A 20421-nucleotide genomic window follows, 5' to 3' on the forward strand; every position below is an offset into this window, starting at 1 on the left:
AAATATGATTGTTCTTATTTTTAATTGGCTAAAGCAATGAAAAAAATCAAATTTCCTAAAGAAAATTACAAAAAACTCAACATCATATAGTGAATAAAATCTAAAAGCTTCATAAATAAGATTGTAGAAATGTCCATAAATTCTTAAGGTTCCCTAATTCTATTCTAGAAATGTTAAAAAACTCTCGATGTTCTTCAGTTCTTCTTTCTATAAGACAAGTTTACATAGGAGAGATTGCCCATCAATGTCTACGTAGATTTCTCATAAGACAAGTAAATCGTTCCCTTGAAATTGTAAGTTGTTGACTAGTTGGATGTAGGGTAAATTGGGGATTAGATGCATTTAAATTGCTAAAGCTTAGATTTCATTTTTTTGGTGACCATTTATAGTTTTAAGTTTGGCTTTATGGCCACCATTTCCATGGCCTCATATTCTAGGCATTTTGGCCCTCCATTTTGAACTGGCTTATATTCCTTTGTAGATATTAGCAATGAAGACTTTGGCGAGTATGATTTGTTTATACCAATGGATTGATTCTACCAAAATAGTATTTAACATATTTTTCCCCAAATTTGCAATCCTCCACTCTTGCGAGTCATAAGATTCAGACTTGGCAAGGAAATATGAGTAGTTAAGGATGCACTAGAAAAGCCTTGTCCTATTCTATGGGGTTTGATACCCAACAAGAATCATAATAAGCACCAGTCAGAGAGCCATCTAAGCCATCTACCTTAGCCTCTGATTCTACTTTTGATATGTCAGTTCATCTAGCAATAGGGGCTTCAGTAGCATACCCATAGCCAATCAAAGCTAGCTAGTAGTAGAGGCTAGAGAAGCATATGACCCATCAATTTTGAAACCATATGCATGTGTTCCTATGGCCCTACTATCTATAGTGACCCTGAACTGCTGCTAGCAAAGAGAACTTAGGCCAAATGCCATAGAATGGTATCAACTAGTTTAGGTGAGAAGGATACTGAATTTTCTCTATTTTTGTAGCCAAAGAAACAATGGAACTTGTCAACAAAACCTTAGTTTAGAACCAAAAGATTAGAAAACTAATGGGGCAATTTGATTGAAAAAAAAGGTTATGAATAATATAAGGTTTTTGAAATAACATTTTCCTTTATGAATCAAAATTTGAACTATTTTCAAATTCCCCTCGAACTGTTGCAAGGTTGTCCACCTATTTGTTTTTCTCTCTATGAGCACTCTTGATGCCAAATGCCTTGAAGTCTTCAACAGAGTCCCTTATTCTATGTTTATAAGACTTGAGAAGATTGTTCTATCATGGACATCTCACCATCTTCAAATACCTATAACAAATTGACTCCTTTTTTGGATGTTACTAGGAATCATTGAATGAAGACCAAATAGTATAAGAGAACTGAAATTTGAAAGAAAAATAATATTTTTCATTGTTGACAGAAACCAACATTACACCTACACCAATACCTTTCTTGCTCCTTGAACCATCACAGTTACCCTTAACATCAATTTTTACTTTGATGATTTTTTAGATATTTGACTTGGAATGTGTTTCTATATGTTTTCCATTGTAAATTAATCCATTTCTCTTTTAGTATTCACAAAAATAAATTTATGGCATTTATTTTGTGTACTTTGTCACTAACTAAAAACAAGTGATAATCTTCATTTGGCTTAAGCATCTCTTTGTTTTCTGATTAACTATTTTAGTTTATGATCAACTGAAAATGATTCTAATATTGTATTCCATATATGTAGGGTGTTAATTTTTGTCCTATTCTCACCTTTCCAATAGATAAACAATCTTCACCCTTTATTTGACATACTCCAACTTTTGTGTAACATCCAATTATGTTGTGCCAACTCTAGCTACATTCACAGTTATAGGTTTGATCAAGTCTATATTTTTTTTGACATAATTGTAGAAAAGATAAATTTTATGCAATGTTTGATATTGAGCTTTGAAATGATGAAAAACTTCTCTAATGTCATCCTCAAATCCAAGATCAACCAACCTATCTGCCTTATCTAGAGTTAAGTAGTTGCGACAAGGTAAATCCAAATAATTCAATCTATGTTCAACAAAGATAAATACATATAATTCAATCCCTATTCATTATGAGGTTTAATTTCTCAAAAATTGTGATGCTAATTAAAAGGTAAACTATACCAGTTTAAAATTCATATCATGAAGCTCAAAAACTACAAGAAAAATCCATTCAAAAGTCACAAATTTCAATGTGACTTAATTTTGGTAAGGTGTATCTATCACTTAAAATTGTTTAGAAAATGACTGATCATCCCAAAATACAAACATCGGCAATATTACAAATTTTCATCTAATTCCCATCCACCTTGCATTCTTAGAACAACATGCATAAGGAAGTTGCATTCAAAGTTCATGGCTGATATGGTTGAGAATACTAGGTAATTGAAAAATGTAGTTGAGGGCTCTAAAATACTCTCATGTCTCAACTACTATCATAAGATGTCGATCAATGGACTGGAATGTCACTTCTATTTGAATTAGAAGCACGATGTTGAATAACAAATTTTACAACAACTAGTAACATTGACCAATATGTGGAGCACTTTCTTTCTTGCAATGTTTAAAGATAATGCAAGTTGTCAAAGCACAAATAAACCACAAGCATAGGTGAAAAAGCCTGTCAATTTTTTAAACAAATGCAATTGCTAGTTGTCCATGTTTTATTTTGAAACCCCCAAACTTTTAAAGTGGGGTCATATTGTGTTGGATACAATTGTCCAATTGTGTGTTGTCTTTGATGTTACACAAATGTCATATCAGTTATCAGTCAGTGTCTACCAAGCTCAATTGGTCAGCAAAGCAAATTTCAGAGTCTACTGAGCATTCTTGGAAATTACTCTATGAAAACAATTTCTATCGAGCTCACTCGGGCATCAAAGAATTTTGTCGCAAAAGTCAGTGTTAACCAAGGTCACATGGTTAACAAAGGAAAGTTAGTGTTTACCGAGTTCACTCGGTCTCTAAAGGATTTTGCAGGGTTCACAATGTTAATCGAGCCTCTGTTGGTTAACATAGGAAATCGTTTCTAGAATAGTGTTTACCAAGCAGGGTCGGCCAATGAAGGATTTTGTTATTTTGAGAAATAAAGTTTAATTATTTGATGTAATAATTGTAGTTAACTGATGTAATGATTATAGGTAATTGTAAGTTGTAAATAAGCCGACTTGACAATTTCAAAGGTATATATGAAAGGTCAAGTTGAGAATTCTAAAGTGTGATGAGTGAGCATGCAAGTGTATTGATTGAAGAAGAAAGTGTGAGAAAACTTTGAAGGATGGTCAGATATCCTTGAGGAGTAGCAAATTTTTAATTGATCAAGAATGATCTAGTGAAGTAGAACAGAGATCTATATCAGCAATTCAGTTGCATCTCATTCAGGTCATTTTCATTGTTACTTTCTCACCATTGTAGTAGTGATTCCTAAATCTCTTGATAGAGTTGGTCTAACAACCATTTGTAAATCCTCTAACAAGGTGACAGTTCTATTGAATTGTTCTAAAGGCCTCTAGCAAGGCCACTCCATACAAGGTGATTAAATCCTTTAACAAGGTCACACCTAATAGTGTGTTTTGTAACCTTTAACCTGGTTGGCTTCTAACAGGGTTCACTTCAGAAGAGTGAAAATTAGTAACTAGTTACTTGGTGGCTTTTCCCATATTGGGTTTCTATGTTAAATTTGGTGTCTCATGTGTTCATGTTATTTCTTTTATGGTTGCAATCGGTAATAAGTTAACATACACTGCATCTACCAAGTTACAACATTTTTCTGTATGTTTACCAAGTGACAGGGGTAACTAGTTTATTAGACACCTAAGGGATTTGTGGATTTGTTTTTGTGGTAACTGATTCACCCCCCCCAGTTACTCCACTTATATTTCCAACAATATTGGAGTCAAATTGATGAAGAAATGAAGCAAATTACATGACTATGTGGACATGACTTTGTATATATATACATATATATATACATACATATGTGTGTATATATATATATATATACATGTATATATATATATATATACATGTATATATATATATATACATGTATATATATATATATACATGTATATATATATACATGTATATATATATACATATGTATGTATATATATATATGTATATATATATACATATGTATGTATATATATATACATACATGTGTATATATTCATACATATGTATGTATATATATATATGTATATATATATATATATATATATGTATGTATGTATATATATATAAAATCTTTAAAATAATTAGATCGGATTTAATTTATATTGCCTTATTAACTCCCATCGTTCCAATTCTATATTGTGTTTATTCAACAATTCAAAGTTATTTCATAAATATTTTTAAATTAATAATAAATTAATAATATAAGGATCATATTCATTCAATGCGATTCATAGAACATTCGACGAAAAAAAGTATTAACATATGATTTTATATATTTATTGAATATAATTAAATTATTTTGAAACATTAAAATAATTGTATACTTAAAATTTTTTTTTTTAATAAAATTGTAAGATTTTTTCTAACTATTCACTATTTATAAACTGTATATATTTGATGATATTATATTAGAATTAAAATATTAAAAAAAAATTCTTAGAAACTTCATTATTATTTGTTGAAATATTAATTGAATTTCTAATTAAAAAGATAAATATATTTTATTACAAACATTGATAAAATATGCATTAATAAGTAAATAAAACAATTTTTTATTAAATGGAAAACTAATACTACATGAAAGTAATCCTAGTTAGGGGAAGAGACCTAGTAGCCACTTGGGGCCCAATAACTAATACAATATTGTTATAGACCCCTCCAATTACCACTTCTAAAAAGGCCCTCAAAATGATAACAAATGTACTAATAGCCATAACACATGTAGTGATAGTCGATCACACATGTACTAATAACTAATTACTCATGTCTTCTTTGGATACATTAAATCAACCTACTACAATCAACATGTTTACAATGAAGTAAACATCTATGTTCTTAAGTAAATTTTATTCATGTTAACAATTAAATATATAATTAGAAGTAACTCTTATTCAAAAATCTACAATAACTTTAGTGCCTATGCCCCTTATTAGTTCCTGCCAAGGCAAGAATACTATTGCATCCATTAGATGCAATAAAAAATTAATAAAAATATCAATTCAACCAATAAGATTCAGGAATTTTTTAAATTCTTATGTTAGATATATAGTTCATAATTTTATGTATATTTATAAAATCAAGAAATAACTACTTATTTGAAATTCTATTGATTCTTAACAAAAAAAAAAGCAAGGAGAAAAATATTTTTCTCAAACTAAAATTTAAAAAAATTGTCAATGTCAAAAGAAGACATTATTAATTTACATTTAATATGAAGTCTCTACACATTTAAGCATGTGCACATCATTTATTTTTATTCCACAAAGTTGTAAACATTAAACTCTACACCCAAGAAACTCTCTGACCGACCTTGCATTTTTAAATTTAGTAACATCCACTTGGACTCAAGTTTGATTTGTTTTTTAATGTGAAAAAACACTATAACTACCTACTTTAAGTAAACATATCCCTTTTTATAGGAATTTATTTGGTTTGTTAATTCTTCTATGATATTTCCTTAATAATTTGCTCATGCTTAATTCTATTAATTAATAAATTTCTCATGCTTTAATTCTATTAATTATATGTAATAATAAATGTAATTATTAATACATTATATTCATATTTTAAATCTTATATGTAGTTATATATTAATAAATATATTTATAAATAAAATTTAAATGTACTAATAAGATAGAATTATAAGAAATATTATTAAAATGTGGAAGTATATCTATAAAATAATTTAATTATAAATATAGTAATAAGCCTAATATTTTTAACAAAATAAATATATAAATGACACAAATCAATTAAACAAACAAAAAAGTTTAAATAAATATAAATATAAATTCTAATTAAAAAATATATAAATTCTAATTTCATATGAACAATGTTGTCATATTTGATTTATCCAATCAATGCATTCTTTCAATAGAATGATATTTCACATCTTTGTCCCTCACAATTTTAAAATTATTTATTATTATTTCCTTTAAAAAATATTTATATGAGAAGTAAATTATATCTCTATAAGACTATGTGCATTATGCTAAAGTGATCCATTTCTATTGAAGTTCTAATTAGTTAATTCTAAAAATGTTTTAACCTTGTTTTATTTTATTTTACTTATTTTCTATCCACATTTCCATCTTAAAGCTTAGCTCCATTATTGTTTTCTATTTAGATGCTAGATCTTTTGTCTTTATTTTCATTTAATTTGGTTAACATGTGTTCTACTATCGCAAGCACAACTATTGCTTCATTTCTCACATGGAATCTATATTAATAAATTTATATAATGCTTTTATGTTTTCTAAAGACTTATACAATTAGCAAAGACACAAAATTAGATGTCAAATTAAAAAGATTAAATTTATTCATAGATATTACTAGATTTCATATATTGAATAACTAGAACTATAAACTTCTACAAAATTTTGAGATTATTATTTAATTTTGTAGTAAAATATATCAATTTCACTTAGATTTCAATTCTAAATGCATTACACACTGTGTCTCAATATCAATATGTGAATCAGATTACTCGAAGTTTAATATAAGAGTGCATAAGTGCAATAATGTCTTAATAAAAAAAATTAGGAAAGTTTTGATGAAAATAGTCATAATTTTTGCACCTGTGCACCGGCAAATTTAAAATAGCCTGTAAAATAGTAGGTGTCTCCCTCGCCCCACAGACATGCTGACGAGGCAGGAAGCATCTAGATTTTAGACCCCTCCATTTTCGCCAGACCACCACACCCTTCCCGAAATTTCTCGAAAATTCTCAACTCTTTTCCACCTATAAATCCATCTTTGCTATCTTCCTCCGCATCTTTCATTGCAATCCTCCAGACACGTGTTAAGGACTTTCTTCGCGATCTTCAAAAGGTTAGTGTAAAGCAATTCATGTTTTTTATTTTCTCTTACGAATTCCATTACTACAATGGTGTCCACGGATTTCTTTGTGTGAAATTAATGGCTGATATAACTAATCGACGCAGGTTCTTTACCGACAGAAATGGCTGCCATGCTTGCGGCTGCGAACGCTTTCTCGACTCCTTCTGCAGCATCCAGAATTGGAGCGGCTCCGAGCAACGCCATTTGCATTCCAGTAGGCAAGATTTCATTGTGTAAAGCAAGGGCGAGCTCTGCATCCTCCAGGCGCCCTGTGAATTCCCTTTTGGTGAGAGCAGAGAGCAAAGATCACGCAGTCGATGTCCGCAAATCGGGCAAAGAAGTGCAGAAGAAGTCCAGGGCCCCAAATATTTCGACATACGGTAAACATTCCATCAAATTTCGTTCTCTTAAGGTTGCAAATATTTCGCCTTACGGTAAAGATGTTGTTTCTGAGGGTTTCATTTCATGGCGCAGGGCTTGTGAATCCTTTATCTCCAATGACAAGTATGAGGCAGATGCTGGATACTATGGATCGGCTCTTTGAGGACTCATTTATGCTTCCTTCGTCGCGGCCCTCGCGAGACGACAGGTTGAGGGTTCGAACCCCGTGGGATATGATGGAGACTGAAAATGAAGTGAAAATGAGGTTCGATTTGCCTGGACTGTCGAAGGAGGACGTGAAGGTGTCGATTGATGACGGATGCCTGGTTATTAAGGCAGAGCAGAAGCAGGAGAAAGGGGAAGATGATTCTTGGTCGAGTAGAAGCCAGACTTCCTACGATACGAGGCTTGTGCTGCCTGACGACTGCGAGAGTGATAAGATTAAGGCGGAATTGAAAAATGGCGTTCTGAATATCACCATTCCCAAGTCCAAAAGGGAATCCAAAGTCTTAGATGTTAAGGTCGAATAAGGTACCCTCCATGGGCGATCAGAATAAATATTTAGCTTCTAGGCATGTAATCTAGTCTGAAGGAATATTTTTGCTCTGTTTTTCAGTTTTCTTTACTTCTCACAACAAGTGGATGTCATTTGAAGGACTGTACACGGGTGTATGCACGGGAAGAAGTGTATACTGGTGCACGTACAACTCGGAAGTGTATTTCATGGATCAAATAAATCACATCTCCACTTGTTTTTTTGGGACATCTAGTCTAATTTTTATTTTATTTTTTAAATTTTAATTTGAATGTGGGGTCGATGGAAGGAAGGATAAAAAACGATGATATTCAATTTAATAAGCACTTTCTTTAAAAAACAATTATAAATTTAAATTGGGGTCATTTTCTCTTAAATTAGTTGTGTTTAAAGTCGGGGGTTGGCCTATTACAGCAGTGGTGGCACAACTAACAAAAAGCTAGCCAATAACTAGCAGATTACCACACAAAACACCTTTAACGATTTACATCAAAAATAAAAGTAGTGGTAATTAAAAGTACTAGAGATCCAACCCTTAGGACCAACATAATTTCACTGTTTAACAAAAAGCATATAGGCAGGTGGTCATTGCATTGTACCACCTATAGCATAGAACAAAGTTTAACCAAAAAAACAAAACCATCAGTAAAAGGATGGAGAATGAAAACCAGTAGAATACTAAACACAATAGAAAACAAAAAGCCACTAAATGGCATATCTTTTTATTCCTTTTCTAGCCAAGAGCACTTTGGGCCAGTCTTTAACAAGGAAGCCATAGAGAAGCATTGAGTCCTCTTTCCCCAAGTTGTCCTCCTTTGATAGTTGCATGGGTCACCTTAAGGATGAACTTTGAGAATAGGGAGAAGTCTTATGTCACAACATTGCACCTGTTTTTGAGCTCTCAGAGATCCTTCTAGGTAACCTCCCCTTTCTCCTCCATTCCCAACTTGAACACCATGTTGTTTGCCAGAGTTTTGCTGCTATCTTGTACCACAACATTGTTAGTGGGGACTTTTATGTTAACTAGGCCATCTTTTTTCACTATGGAGGATATGGCGTCAGGGGAGTCAATCATGGTTTTGGAGTTCTAGTTTTAAGTTGGAGGTTGGGTGATGGTGGCAGAGACATGGGTGGGGCCAACAGAGGGGTCCTTGATGGGATTATCTGCATTAAAATTACATGTACCATCTAGGATATCATCCCATTTATCCACCTTCTTCTTTGTTTCATCTTTCCCTTTCTCCTAGTTGTCGCTCGAGTTCTTGTCACTCTCAGAGTTAGTGTCATCCTCTTCATCCTCCTGAGAGTGACAAGCTAGTTGCTTAAATCTCTTACAGGTCTTAGCAATTCTTCTAGACCTTCTTCTACTGCCACCAACTTCCTCATCTGAATCCCCAATTTCTACCTCCACCCTTCTTTTCCATTTAAATTCTATTATTAACAGTTTGCTCCAAGGCCATCTTGTTCTTCCTACCCTTAGTGAGGGTTTGGCTAGGGGAAGACTGAGGGGTGGGGGCATAACTGCCACCCACAAATTCCAAGTGCAAGGGAGCCCTAGAGGGGAGGATATTGTCAAATGCAATCACATGGGGTAGACAAAGGGCAAAGTGAAATTGGAAAAGGCAAAACATGAGCCCTTGGTGAAGGATAGTGAAGTTGGCCCCTTTTTTCCTTTTATCTCTATCATCCATCACATTCTCTTAAAGCGCATGCATTAAAAAGAAAGGAATGAAAACAAGCTCCTTGTTATGAAAATGGTTAAGAAGCAGGAAGAAATAAAACTAATACACACTGTGCCTTCCTTCCAGTGTTAGGTATTTCATGATCATTAGACAAAAGTCATCCCTGAGTTCTGATAGTTTATCCCTCCTAAAACCACTGCGGTAACAGTCTGAGCCTCATTGCCTCTGAAGAAACTAGTCATACTTGCCTCATCTACAACCTTGTAACCTTCTACTATTTCCTCCTAGTAATGTTTAGTCCCCATCGCCATGGTAATAGACTCTTCATCCACCTAAAATGTAATGTCATTAATGGTCACATGCTTATCCTTCCAGCTGGCAACAAATTGTTGTAAACAGTTTCATTGTAATTTTCTATAGTCTGCGTGTAGGGTATGAACCCTCCCTCCTTCAGCAGAATCCAAGTGGCTTGTCTTTTGGAAAAATCCTCCATTTTAGTGGGCTCCAACCTATTTAAGTCCCCACCCATGTGAACAACTTCCTCAGTGATATCCCCTTCCTCAATCTTAGTAATTCACATTTGTACCCAAAAAGATCATGAAGATGGGTCTAGAAATGCAGTAACTAGCGATAAAAAAACAACTATCTTTCTTATGCTTCACGAGATTGTGAATTCCAGAATGTCCTAAACAGTTTAAAGTATTATTACAAGGAGTGTAAGAAATCCACACGTAATACCTTAAAGATCTAGCCTTAGTCATAATGTGATTTCTTTCTATAATCCTACTATAACGTCAAAAAATGATGGCACAAATTTTGAAGCTGATATTATTAAATCCCCTTCTCCATGCCCATTCATGAATTGATCCACATAATTAAACCTTGTGGGATTTATTGTCAAACTCAAGATGATCTTAACTATCGTAGTGATAGCAATTTTGCCAAATTGGTCCCTTCTCCAAAATTGGAAGGTCATCTAACCTGATTAAGAGAAGTATTTTCCCTATTAATTAGAGAATTTATAGAGAGGCAATGATTCAACACTCTTCTAGCTTTTTATGTTCTCCAAATCAAACCCCAAACTAGCCAAGGCATTTGCCACCACATTGCCTTCCTTGTAGGTGTGTTGTAAGTCATAATGATCTAGGGTTCTGAGGTACTATTGTATGTCACCCAATATATGATGTAGGCTACACCTAGGCTGAGTCCCCCTTTGAACAAAGTCAATGAGTTTAGAGTACCCCCCTTGAGCAGAGTCAATGATGAGTTTAGAGTCCCCCTTTATGGTTAGTCTTTTCACCATTAATTCCACATCAAATTTTAGTCCCCAAAGTAAGGCAATAGCCTTCGCCACATTATTGGTTTCTTGACCCAAATGTCCTAAGTAGGTAACCATCACATCACCTTTTTCATTCCTCAGTACACCTCTAGCTACCGCTTGCCCCCCCCGCTCCCCCCACACAACACTATCAAAATTTAATTTGACCATGAACCTAGTGGGGGGAAACCAATGGGTATTTTTTCTAGCAACCAATTTTGAATTGTCAAAATTCTAGAAGTCAGGGAGAATATTCCACTTGTAGCAATATCCACCCCCTTTTTGCTTAGGGGTTCATGTGGCACTTTAAATTTTTCCACCATAACATTCTCCGTGATGAGCTTACTCAAAATTTCTCCCACAACTTCCTCCCCACTTTCCTCTTGAAAAATCTTGTTGTTTCTCTCCTTCCAAATACCTTAGCAAACATGTGGGGGGAGGAGATTCTAGAGGACTCTAAGGCATGGGTGGATGAAGGGGTAGTCCTAGTTCACAAATTGTTCTAAGCCTCTATTGAGGACCTAAGCCATCGGGAATTCATTCTAGATGTAGGACCAAACTTTTAAAGAATAGGGGCACTCCAAAAAGAGGTGAACAATACTTTCCTCTTCCTCCTTGCATAGGTAGCATCGGTTGGTTATTTGAATACATCTTCTTCAGAGGCTTTCAGTAGTGAGGATATTTCCATGCATGATTGTCCACTAGAAAAAAATGATTTTTGGTAGAACTGTCTATTCCAGACCTTGCTCCAGCTAATCAATATTTGAGTATTCTAAAAAATAAGCTAGTAAGCAGAGCCAACCAAAAACTGACCATTAGTCCTCCTATCCCAAATCACCTCATCCTATTGGGCATGTATAGGGAGAGTGTGGCGCCACATCATTTCCTCCAATTCTTTAACAAGGAGATCCTCTCTATTAGGGATATCTAAGGTGGATAACAACTTCCATTTCCTTTGATTATCAATATAATATTCCACCTTTGTTCCCATATTGCATTATAAGGGTTCCTATATCTCGCTAAACTTGGTGTAGATGAGTGGTTTCTCCCATTACGAATTTTCCTCCTAGAATCTTATTCTTTTACCATTCCCAACCAGCCATTTCACACCCTTTCGTAGGAGGGGCGTGCATTTGAGGATGTTGCTCTAGATCTTTGAGCCATTAGGTAGGTCATTATTAAAGAGGTTATACCTAAAGTGAGTGTTGGCTAATTATTTAGCCCTCATGATCCTTCCCCATCCGGTCTTATTTTCAGCCATTCTACACCCAACCTTATTAGTAGAGCCTTATTCATATTAGCAATTCTTCAAATTCTCAGCCCCTCCTTATCTTTAGGTTTGTACATAGTCTCCCAATTGACGAGGCTTCATTTGTTTCTTTCCTCCATGCAAAACCAAAAGAATTTTTGTTGCAATTTTTCCAGTTTATCTGCCATATTCTGGTTTATCTTGAAAATTGAGAGGAAGTATATTGGTATTCCTTAAGAGCCACCACCAAGATTTGAAGTTTACCTGCATTACTTAATAATTTTCCTTTCCATGTAGCCAAATTTTTTTGCATTCTCTCTAGAATAGAGTTCCAAAAGGTGGTAGAGACTTCCTTGATAGTCAAAGGAAGGCCAAGATAGGTATCTTGGGGGTTGTCCGACTGGTATTCGAGTATATTTTTAACTTTCACCCGCAAAATCTCAAGCGTATTAAAAAAATAAATCTTACTTTTAACCAAGTTAATTTGTTGACTTGAGTAGTTCTCATAATTGATGAGGAGGGTCCTCCAAGCATTGGCTTCCTGGATAGAGGAATCTCTGAAAAGAAAAGTGTCATCCACAATTTGATGGATAATCTCAGATGTTAGAGTAGTAGCTGGCTTGATACCTTTCAAGTTGCCTGAACTAGCCAACTTGGTAACCAACCTTCCTAACACTTTAGCCACCAAAATAAAAAGCTAAGGGGAAAGATGATCACCCTGTCTCAGGCCTCTTCCAACTTCAAAGTTACCCTAGGGAGTCCCATTATTCAACACCTCAAATTGGGTGGTTTCCACCATAGTTTTTATGATATTCACAATGTTCTTACTGGACCCCACTTGTTCTAGATCATCATAGAGGAAAGACCAATTAACTCTAAAATAGGCCTTGGAGATGTCAAGTTTGAGGGCTATACCCAGTTTTTCACTTTTGTCCACAGAGTGGATGATTTCATGTGTGGTAATCACAACATCTAGGATTTGACCACTTGAGACAAACCCCTTCTGAGGACTCCCAATAACCATGAGAAATTATGTGTTATATAGTAGGGGTAAAACTTATTTTTAAGTGTTGAATTCAAATTAAAGAGTTACTAATATAAGTTGCTAATATTGTCAAAACTTCTTCTAATAAGGACATATAGATGGTTTTTAGTGTTCTTAGTGAAGCACAAGTCCATTAAACTAATATCTAGCCTAAATAAAAGTAATATATTGGATCTAATGGTTTTATTCTTTGTCGAAAGATAAAGTATGCTATGTGGATACCAATGTAGTCTTAAATGGGCTCAATTCTCATACATGTGCAATCTTTAGAAGGTACATGCTATGCGATGTTGCCACATCAAAAAACAAACAATTTTAATTTTAAATTTTTGGTAACATTATTGATGGCTCAAATTTGTTGATTGTTGCAAAAAAGTGCTATAAATACAAGGGGAAGAGATCCAGCTAGGGAAGAGTCCAACCATCGAAGGTGTCCCAATTTATTGCTTTTAAAAGGACCCAAAAAATGATAACACATGTAAGTTTATAAGTAGGAGATATTTTCCACTTGCTATCAAGATTTAACTATGTTGTTTTTGAGTCAAACTCATTAACCCATATATCACGAGTAGTCATTTATACATGAATCCATCTCTCACGAGAATAAATGGAACACTTAGCACTCATTAGATATAGGTGATGCTCACATAGGTTAAGTGTGCTCGAGCTGGAGTAGTGCTAGAATGGGTGACCTCCCACAAAGTCCTCGTGCTTTACCTCAAGGTCAAGTTTCTCAATTGAGATCTTTAATCATGACACATGAGTAAATATGCTAGTTTGGTGTTGATATTTGACTCTATGAGTTGAGGTTTCAACTAGTTTTTAGGTTGTATGTTAAAGTTTCATCTTTTTTGTGTTTGACGCTGGTTGTATTTTGGTGGCCCGTTGGTATTATGTCGGTGGAGCCTAATGATTCTTGGAAGTGATGTTAGGTGTCTCATCCCTAACCATTGCTAGCCTAGTATATTCATGTGCCCTTGTTAGAGCATCTTCTGCTACCTATCAAATATGCCCTTTGTTCAAAAATTAAAACACTATCACATCATGTCTTTTCAAATACATATTTGGGATTAAAATGCATGTTATGTATGATAGATGAAAATAATCAATAAAATCTAAGTGATGATACAAAAATTGAGCGAGGATAAAATATTCTTGGGAAACTAAGAAGCACCCTAATGGTTGACAATGCTTGAGTACTAGCCTTAACAAATTAACATGTGATGTCTCTTTACAGATTTTCAAACTTTAGAAGGAAATATTCCACCTCTCTATTTAGGTAGTATAATATCTAAGAAGGTAAATTTTTTCTACATTCTCATGAGCCTTACTAAGTTGAAATATATCTTGCTTTGGTTTTTGGGTTTCTATTTTTCAAAGATTTTTTTTTTCTTAAACATTCAAGGCAATCTTGGAACTTGAAACTTGAAGTATATTTAAATACTTAGAAAAGTTTACTTATTTAAATTATATATTGATTCATGTTTGGTTACATAGGAAATAATGACTTCATATGGATCTTGTAGTGGTGTCCCAAATGTGGGAACATCTTCTCCCTTTGTGAAGAAGTCAGAGATGGAGAGGGAAATGAAGAATCTCCCATTGGTTCTCAAATACTAAAAGATTGAGTTCCTCCACCCCTCTAAGTTAGATACACGTATGAAGAATATCATCGACATAGACATTAGGGAGAGATGAGAGCTCCAAGTGATTAGGCAAGACCTATTAAGGAATTAAAACAATGAGGAGCTATTGGTTTTCAAGATAGCCATCTTTGAGCTCATTCATGTCATATTCTTCCCATATTTCATGCATTCTCTAGATATTATTTCATTATTTTCCTGAAACTAGAAGCTAGAACATAAAATGGTCATTAGGCCCACCGATGAGCCCCTAGTTGTTATTGAAGTTGAATTCATCGAAATGGATTTATGCATCTTAGAATAGGGATAGAAGGCCATTACAACCAGTTAGGCGGAGGAAACAAAAGAGTTTGAAGAAAGGGAACAAAAGGCCCACAAATTCCTTGATCACTACTAGCTCAAAAAACCAAGGAAGGCAGTCTAGAAGATGTCCATATCCTTGTCTTAGATGGAATTCATTGAACCCATCCAAGTCTTCATTTACTTTCTCTAAAGGATATTTGGGGAACCTAGTGCCAAGGAGTTTCCATGTTGGATGTACTATTTAATTTTAACGATGGTAAAAGATAAGGTAAGATTTAACTAATTTTCCATCGCCTTTGGACATATACCTAGCTAGAAAAATAATCTAGAGAAAAAGAAGTGCTTCTACATAATTTCTTACCCAATTTGGATGATTTTTTGGAAGACACCTAGTCTGTGGGGCCTTACAATAGTGGGTATAATGACACTAAGGTTGGAGGACACATCTCCATGGGTATACTACCCACAACTTATGTTTCATAGTTACTTCAACCAGTTTGCATGCATCAATGATTGTTTCTTGGTCGACTAGATCATCATAATCTTTGGAGATGTTGGATACTTCCTCTCAAAGGAGTTGAAGGCTTTAGTAGAGGGGTGAAGTGCCTATTATAATGAACACTTGAAATACACCTAGGTTTGAGTGGGTAGTTTCAGTAGTGCACCATACATGCTTCCTCAAATTTTTATTGACTGGGTATGTTACTACAAATGATACTGATATCCAAACTGATGTTGATGATGAACAAGGTTAGTCAACTAAGGACTAAAATTAATGTAGGAGAATTGGATTAGTTATTATTTTGTCATTGATTTCAAGACTATTGAATTACTAGTTCATGTAAATTTCCAAATCATCTAAAGGATGTGGTGTTGAGAAAAGAATGATTCATAAACATAGAAGATGAAATGAAGTATTGTTAATTGTATAAGCTTAAATAAGAAATAGATGAATTTTTCTTTGTCAAGGTAATATTGGTTTGATTATTTTACATGATTTGCTGAAGAGTTATAAAGAACATGTATTAGATATATTGGTTGGTAAGAAAGATTGAAGTTGTGAAGTGAAAAGATAAGGAATAAGAGTGTGTTATCGAGTTGGAAATGTTGGTCAGTACACAAAGATATTGTTTAATGGAAGTGTATCGAGCATAAGTTTGAGAACAAATTTTGTATGTGTTATCGAGAAATATAGTGTCAACTAAGTGAAAAATGTTAACCAAGGAAGTGAAGGTTTTCAGTAAAGGAAGAAAACAAGTTAAAGAAGAAAAACTAGCTTTCCTAAAATCAATTATGGGACAAAAACAATTGAGAATCCAAATTAATCTAGAATATTCTAAGGAAAGAAGTTTGTTAGTGAAATCTACAAATGAAATTGGTTAGGTAAGATTAGATGTAAAAGATTCAAGGAAAGGCTCATGATCCAAGAAAATTTTAATTTCTAAGGTAAATTATATCTAGCATGATGCATAAAACATTTTTTCGAGCACCAGATACATCATATGATGCAATGCAATGCATGAGAATCCCAAAAGGAGATGTCCTAACCCCCCAAAAATAACCACATAGTGGAAACACTACACGAGATACATAATCTGACACCAAATGCAACTCTTTATTCATAAAATAATTGTTTACATGCAATTTGCTTGACTATAAGGGTTTCTAGGTTAGGGCCAAATATAATAGAAATTACAATAATAGTTCTACAAGATCCCTCAAGATCCAACTCAAATCCTAGCTAGTCTAGATTCACACTCTACTAGAAACCTCCAAGGAAGGTCTAAACTTGCACTCACAAGCCCACCAAGAAATATCCTTATTTTCCAAGCCTTAGCTACTAGCCCTTCTCAAAATTCTCTCCTCTTCCACATCCTCTTCTCCAAGATGGATTAATCATGACTCACTCCCCTAAAATGAATTCTTAGAAGACTCCACAAGACCCCCTACGTATACCCAACTATGCCACAAGTCGTCCTAGCCCAACACAAATTAAAATAAACCCTTACAATAAATGCCCATGCAAGCCATAAGTAAGCTACAACACTCATTAAATACCTATAACCCAAATTAAATACCAAAAGGTCAGCTTATAGACAACTTGGGCACCATAGAAAGCAATACATGACTGAGTGTTAGAAACCATCACCGAGCATCAAAAAATCACCAAGCATAACTGAGCTCCCTTCATTGTTCGAGCTAACTCAGGAAACACTACAAGTAAGCTCCTAGTCTAAAACTAAGACACAATATACATCAAGTGTCCCAAGCATCACTAAATGCTTTCATTAACCCAATTACTCAATTAACACAACAACCACAAACCACCTAATAATAACTGAGTGCCATCTCTTTATTGATTGAGCATAAACCAAAGATTAATCGAGCATACTCGATAAACACAAAAATTAACTTCAAAGTAACTACCAAGTCTCCTCCCATGAACTCCAAAGCTGACACAGAAAGGACATATAACTAAGGCCTAAGGTATGCCTAGCTATCAAAGTCACCTGTAATAGTAAATAGAGTAGACAAAAACACAAAGAACAACAACCAAAGGAGATAGAAGAGCCAAAATGCTTTATAGATTCATCAAATCATAAATATACATGCCCAATGGTACAAACCTCTAGGTTACAGCCAATATTACAATTCAAACTTCAAACTTCAATGATAAACTTTGCTTTTGCTCTTTTTATTATACTATTATGTGCTAAGAATTTACCCAAGACCCCTTTAAATACTTGCATGACCACAAGTCGACCTATTACAAATATCAACTAAATAAATCCTTATATTAAATAAAAACCAAGCCACAAGTTGACTCTCAACAAATTTACATCATGAAATTAAATAAGCAAGATCGGCCCAAATTGGAACTAGACACATACAACTTGGCCAAAGAAGACCCAAAACAATATTGGCACTCGGCAAGCTTGACAATTCACAAAGAACTCGACAACCAAAGAGAACTCAACATCAACTAAAAACTTGACAACCAACGATAATTAGATCTATAAGGTTTCCACAATCCATTAATATGAGTTAAATTTTTTGGATTTGATTGTGTGAAGTTTTTTACCATCAACGTTTTGGATCATTCTTCATGATCCATCATCAGGATGCAAGTGCAATTTTGGATCATACTACATGATCCATCATCAAGATGCAAGTGCAAGAGAATTGCACTTGCATCCTGATGATGGATCATGTAGTATGATCCAAAATATTGATGGTAAAAAAATTCACACAATCAAATCCAATTTTTTTAACTCAAACCAAAGACAACTCAACATCTATTGGGAACTTGACACCAAAGAGAACTTGACAATGTAAGGTATTGCAACTAAAAAAACTCGACAAACATGTAGGATAGAAATGCAACCTAGGATGCTCCCGCATTAGACAAATGATGTTGTCAGAAATGATTCTCCTGAATCATTTAGATGTCACAACCTGAGTTGAATCCAATTCAGATTGGAAAATCCATGTAGCATCTTCAACTCGTCTATTCTTCCACTTTACCAAGTATTTATAGTAATCTTTTCCTCTTGTGCTCTTAACAAATTTTTGATCCAATTTTTGTTTAACCTCTTCAATATTCTTCGTAGGATAATTATCTGATGCAACAAATTCATCATCTAACTCATGATATTTATAAAAATCAACAACATTAAATCTAAGAGATATATCCATGTCACCAAGTAACTCAACTTCATAAGCATTACCACTATCAAACTTTCTCAAGATCCTACAAGGTCCAAACTTCTTCATCTTCAACTTACTACATGTTCTAATAAGAAATCTTCCTTTCTTCAAATGAACTATCATTTCATCACCAACTTCAAAAACATGATGTCTTCTAGAATTATGAGCAAGCTCCTTATACTTCAGATTACTTTGTTCCAACCTTAACTTTACTTTCTCATGCAAAGATTTCATAAAATCAATAAATTCTTCCCTTGCAACACTTGTCTTCTCTTCACCAACAACATCCCTTAAATCTAATATCCCTTTAGGCTGCATTTTAGTAACAATCACAAAATGTGTTTTCCCTGTACTCCTATTCACAAAATTGTTATATGCCAACTTAGCTTATGCTAATACCAGCTCTCAATTACTTTGCTTATCTCCAACTAAACATCTCAACAAATTACCCAAGCTTCTATTCACAACCTCTACCTATCTATCTGTCTATGGATGGAATGTAGAACTTAACTTCAACTCACTACCCATCTTCTTCTACAAAGTCTTCCAAAAGTAACCAACAAACTTACTATCTCTATCAGAAATAATACTTCTTGGTAATTCATGCAATCTAAAAATCACTTTTAAGAAAATCTTAACAACATGCTCGACATCTAATGTCTTCTTACAAGATATGAAATCAGCCATTTTATAGAATCTATTCACAACAACAAATATAGAATCACACCCCTTCACTATCTTTGACAATCCAAGAACAAAATCCATACTGATGTCACTCCAAGGTTTCTCAGGACCAAAAATAGGTGTATACAATTAGTATTTTGAGTTACTCCTTTTGCAACTTGGCAAACTCCACAACTCTTTACAAACTTCTGAACATCCTTATACATTTGTGGCCAATAATACTTATCCTTCAACAAACTCAGTGTCTTCTCAATTCCAAAATGTCCAACCAATCCACCACTATTCTTTTCCTTAATCAAATTCAACCTCATAGAACTCTTAATAATACACAACAAAATTCCCTTAAACAACATACCTTCTTGAATAAAACCTAGGTTGGTTGTTCTATCAAATTAGGTCCTTTGCACTCTCTTCACATCTTAGAAAAATTAGGATTAGTATCATACAACTCCTTCATCTCATCAAAACCAAGAACTTCAACCTTCATCTCGGTTAAGAAAGAATGTCTTCTACTTAATGCATCAACAACTCGGTTAGTGACTCCACTTTTATTCTTAATCACAAATGTGAAACTTTGTAAATACTCCACCCACTTCATATGTCTCTGATTCAACTAATGTTGACTTCCCAAGTAATGTAAGGATTTATGATCAATATACAACAAAAAATCCTTAGGAATTAAATAATGTCTCCACTTTTTCAAGCCTTGAACAATAACATAAAACTCTTGATCATAGATAGAGTACTTTCTTTTAGCATCATTCAACTTCTCACTAAAGAAAGCAATAGGTTTACTTTCTTGACTTAATACAGCTCATATTG

The 20421-nt window shown here is 33.9% G+C and overlaps 1 protein-coding gene across 2 annotated transcripts; it reads left to right on the top strand.

The window, feature by feature from the left end:
* The first annotated feature begins 6984 nt into the window (after positions 1-6984).
* On the top strand, positions 6985-8195 carry LOC149530367 (small heat shock protein, chloroplastic-like). Of its 2 annotated transcripts, none has more exons than XM_089808734.1 (3): positions 6985-7042; positions 7156-7431; positions 7526-8195. In XM_089808734.1, the coding sequence occupies exons 2-3, from the start codon at positions 7173-7175 to the stop codon at positions 7960-7962; spliced, it is 696 nt and encodes a 231-aa protein (XP_089664860.1). In that variant the 5' UTR covers positions 6985-7042; positions 7156-7172; the 3' UTR covers positions 7963-8195. The 2 variants fall into 2 exon arrangements, with proteins under 2 accessions (XP_089664860.1, XP_089664861.1); XM_089808735.1 differs by having other exon boundaries at positions 7171-7431.
* The last annotated feature ends 12226 nt before the right edge of the window (positions 8196-20421 follow it).

The sequence above is a fragment of the Cupressus sempervirens genome, chromosome 11, assembly GCF_028749045.1.
Source record: "Cupressus sempervirens isolate cs-2001-9-10 chromosome 11, ASM2874904v1, whole genome shotgun sequence".
NCBI classification, from domain to species: Eukaryota; Viridiplantae; Streptophyta; class Pinopsida; order Cupressales; family Cupressaceae; genus Cupressus; species Cupressus sempervirens.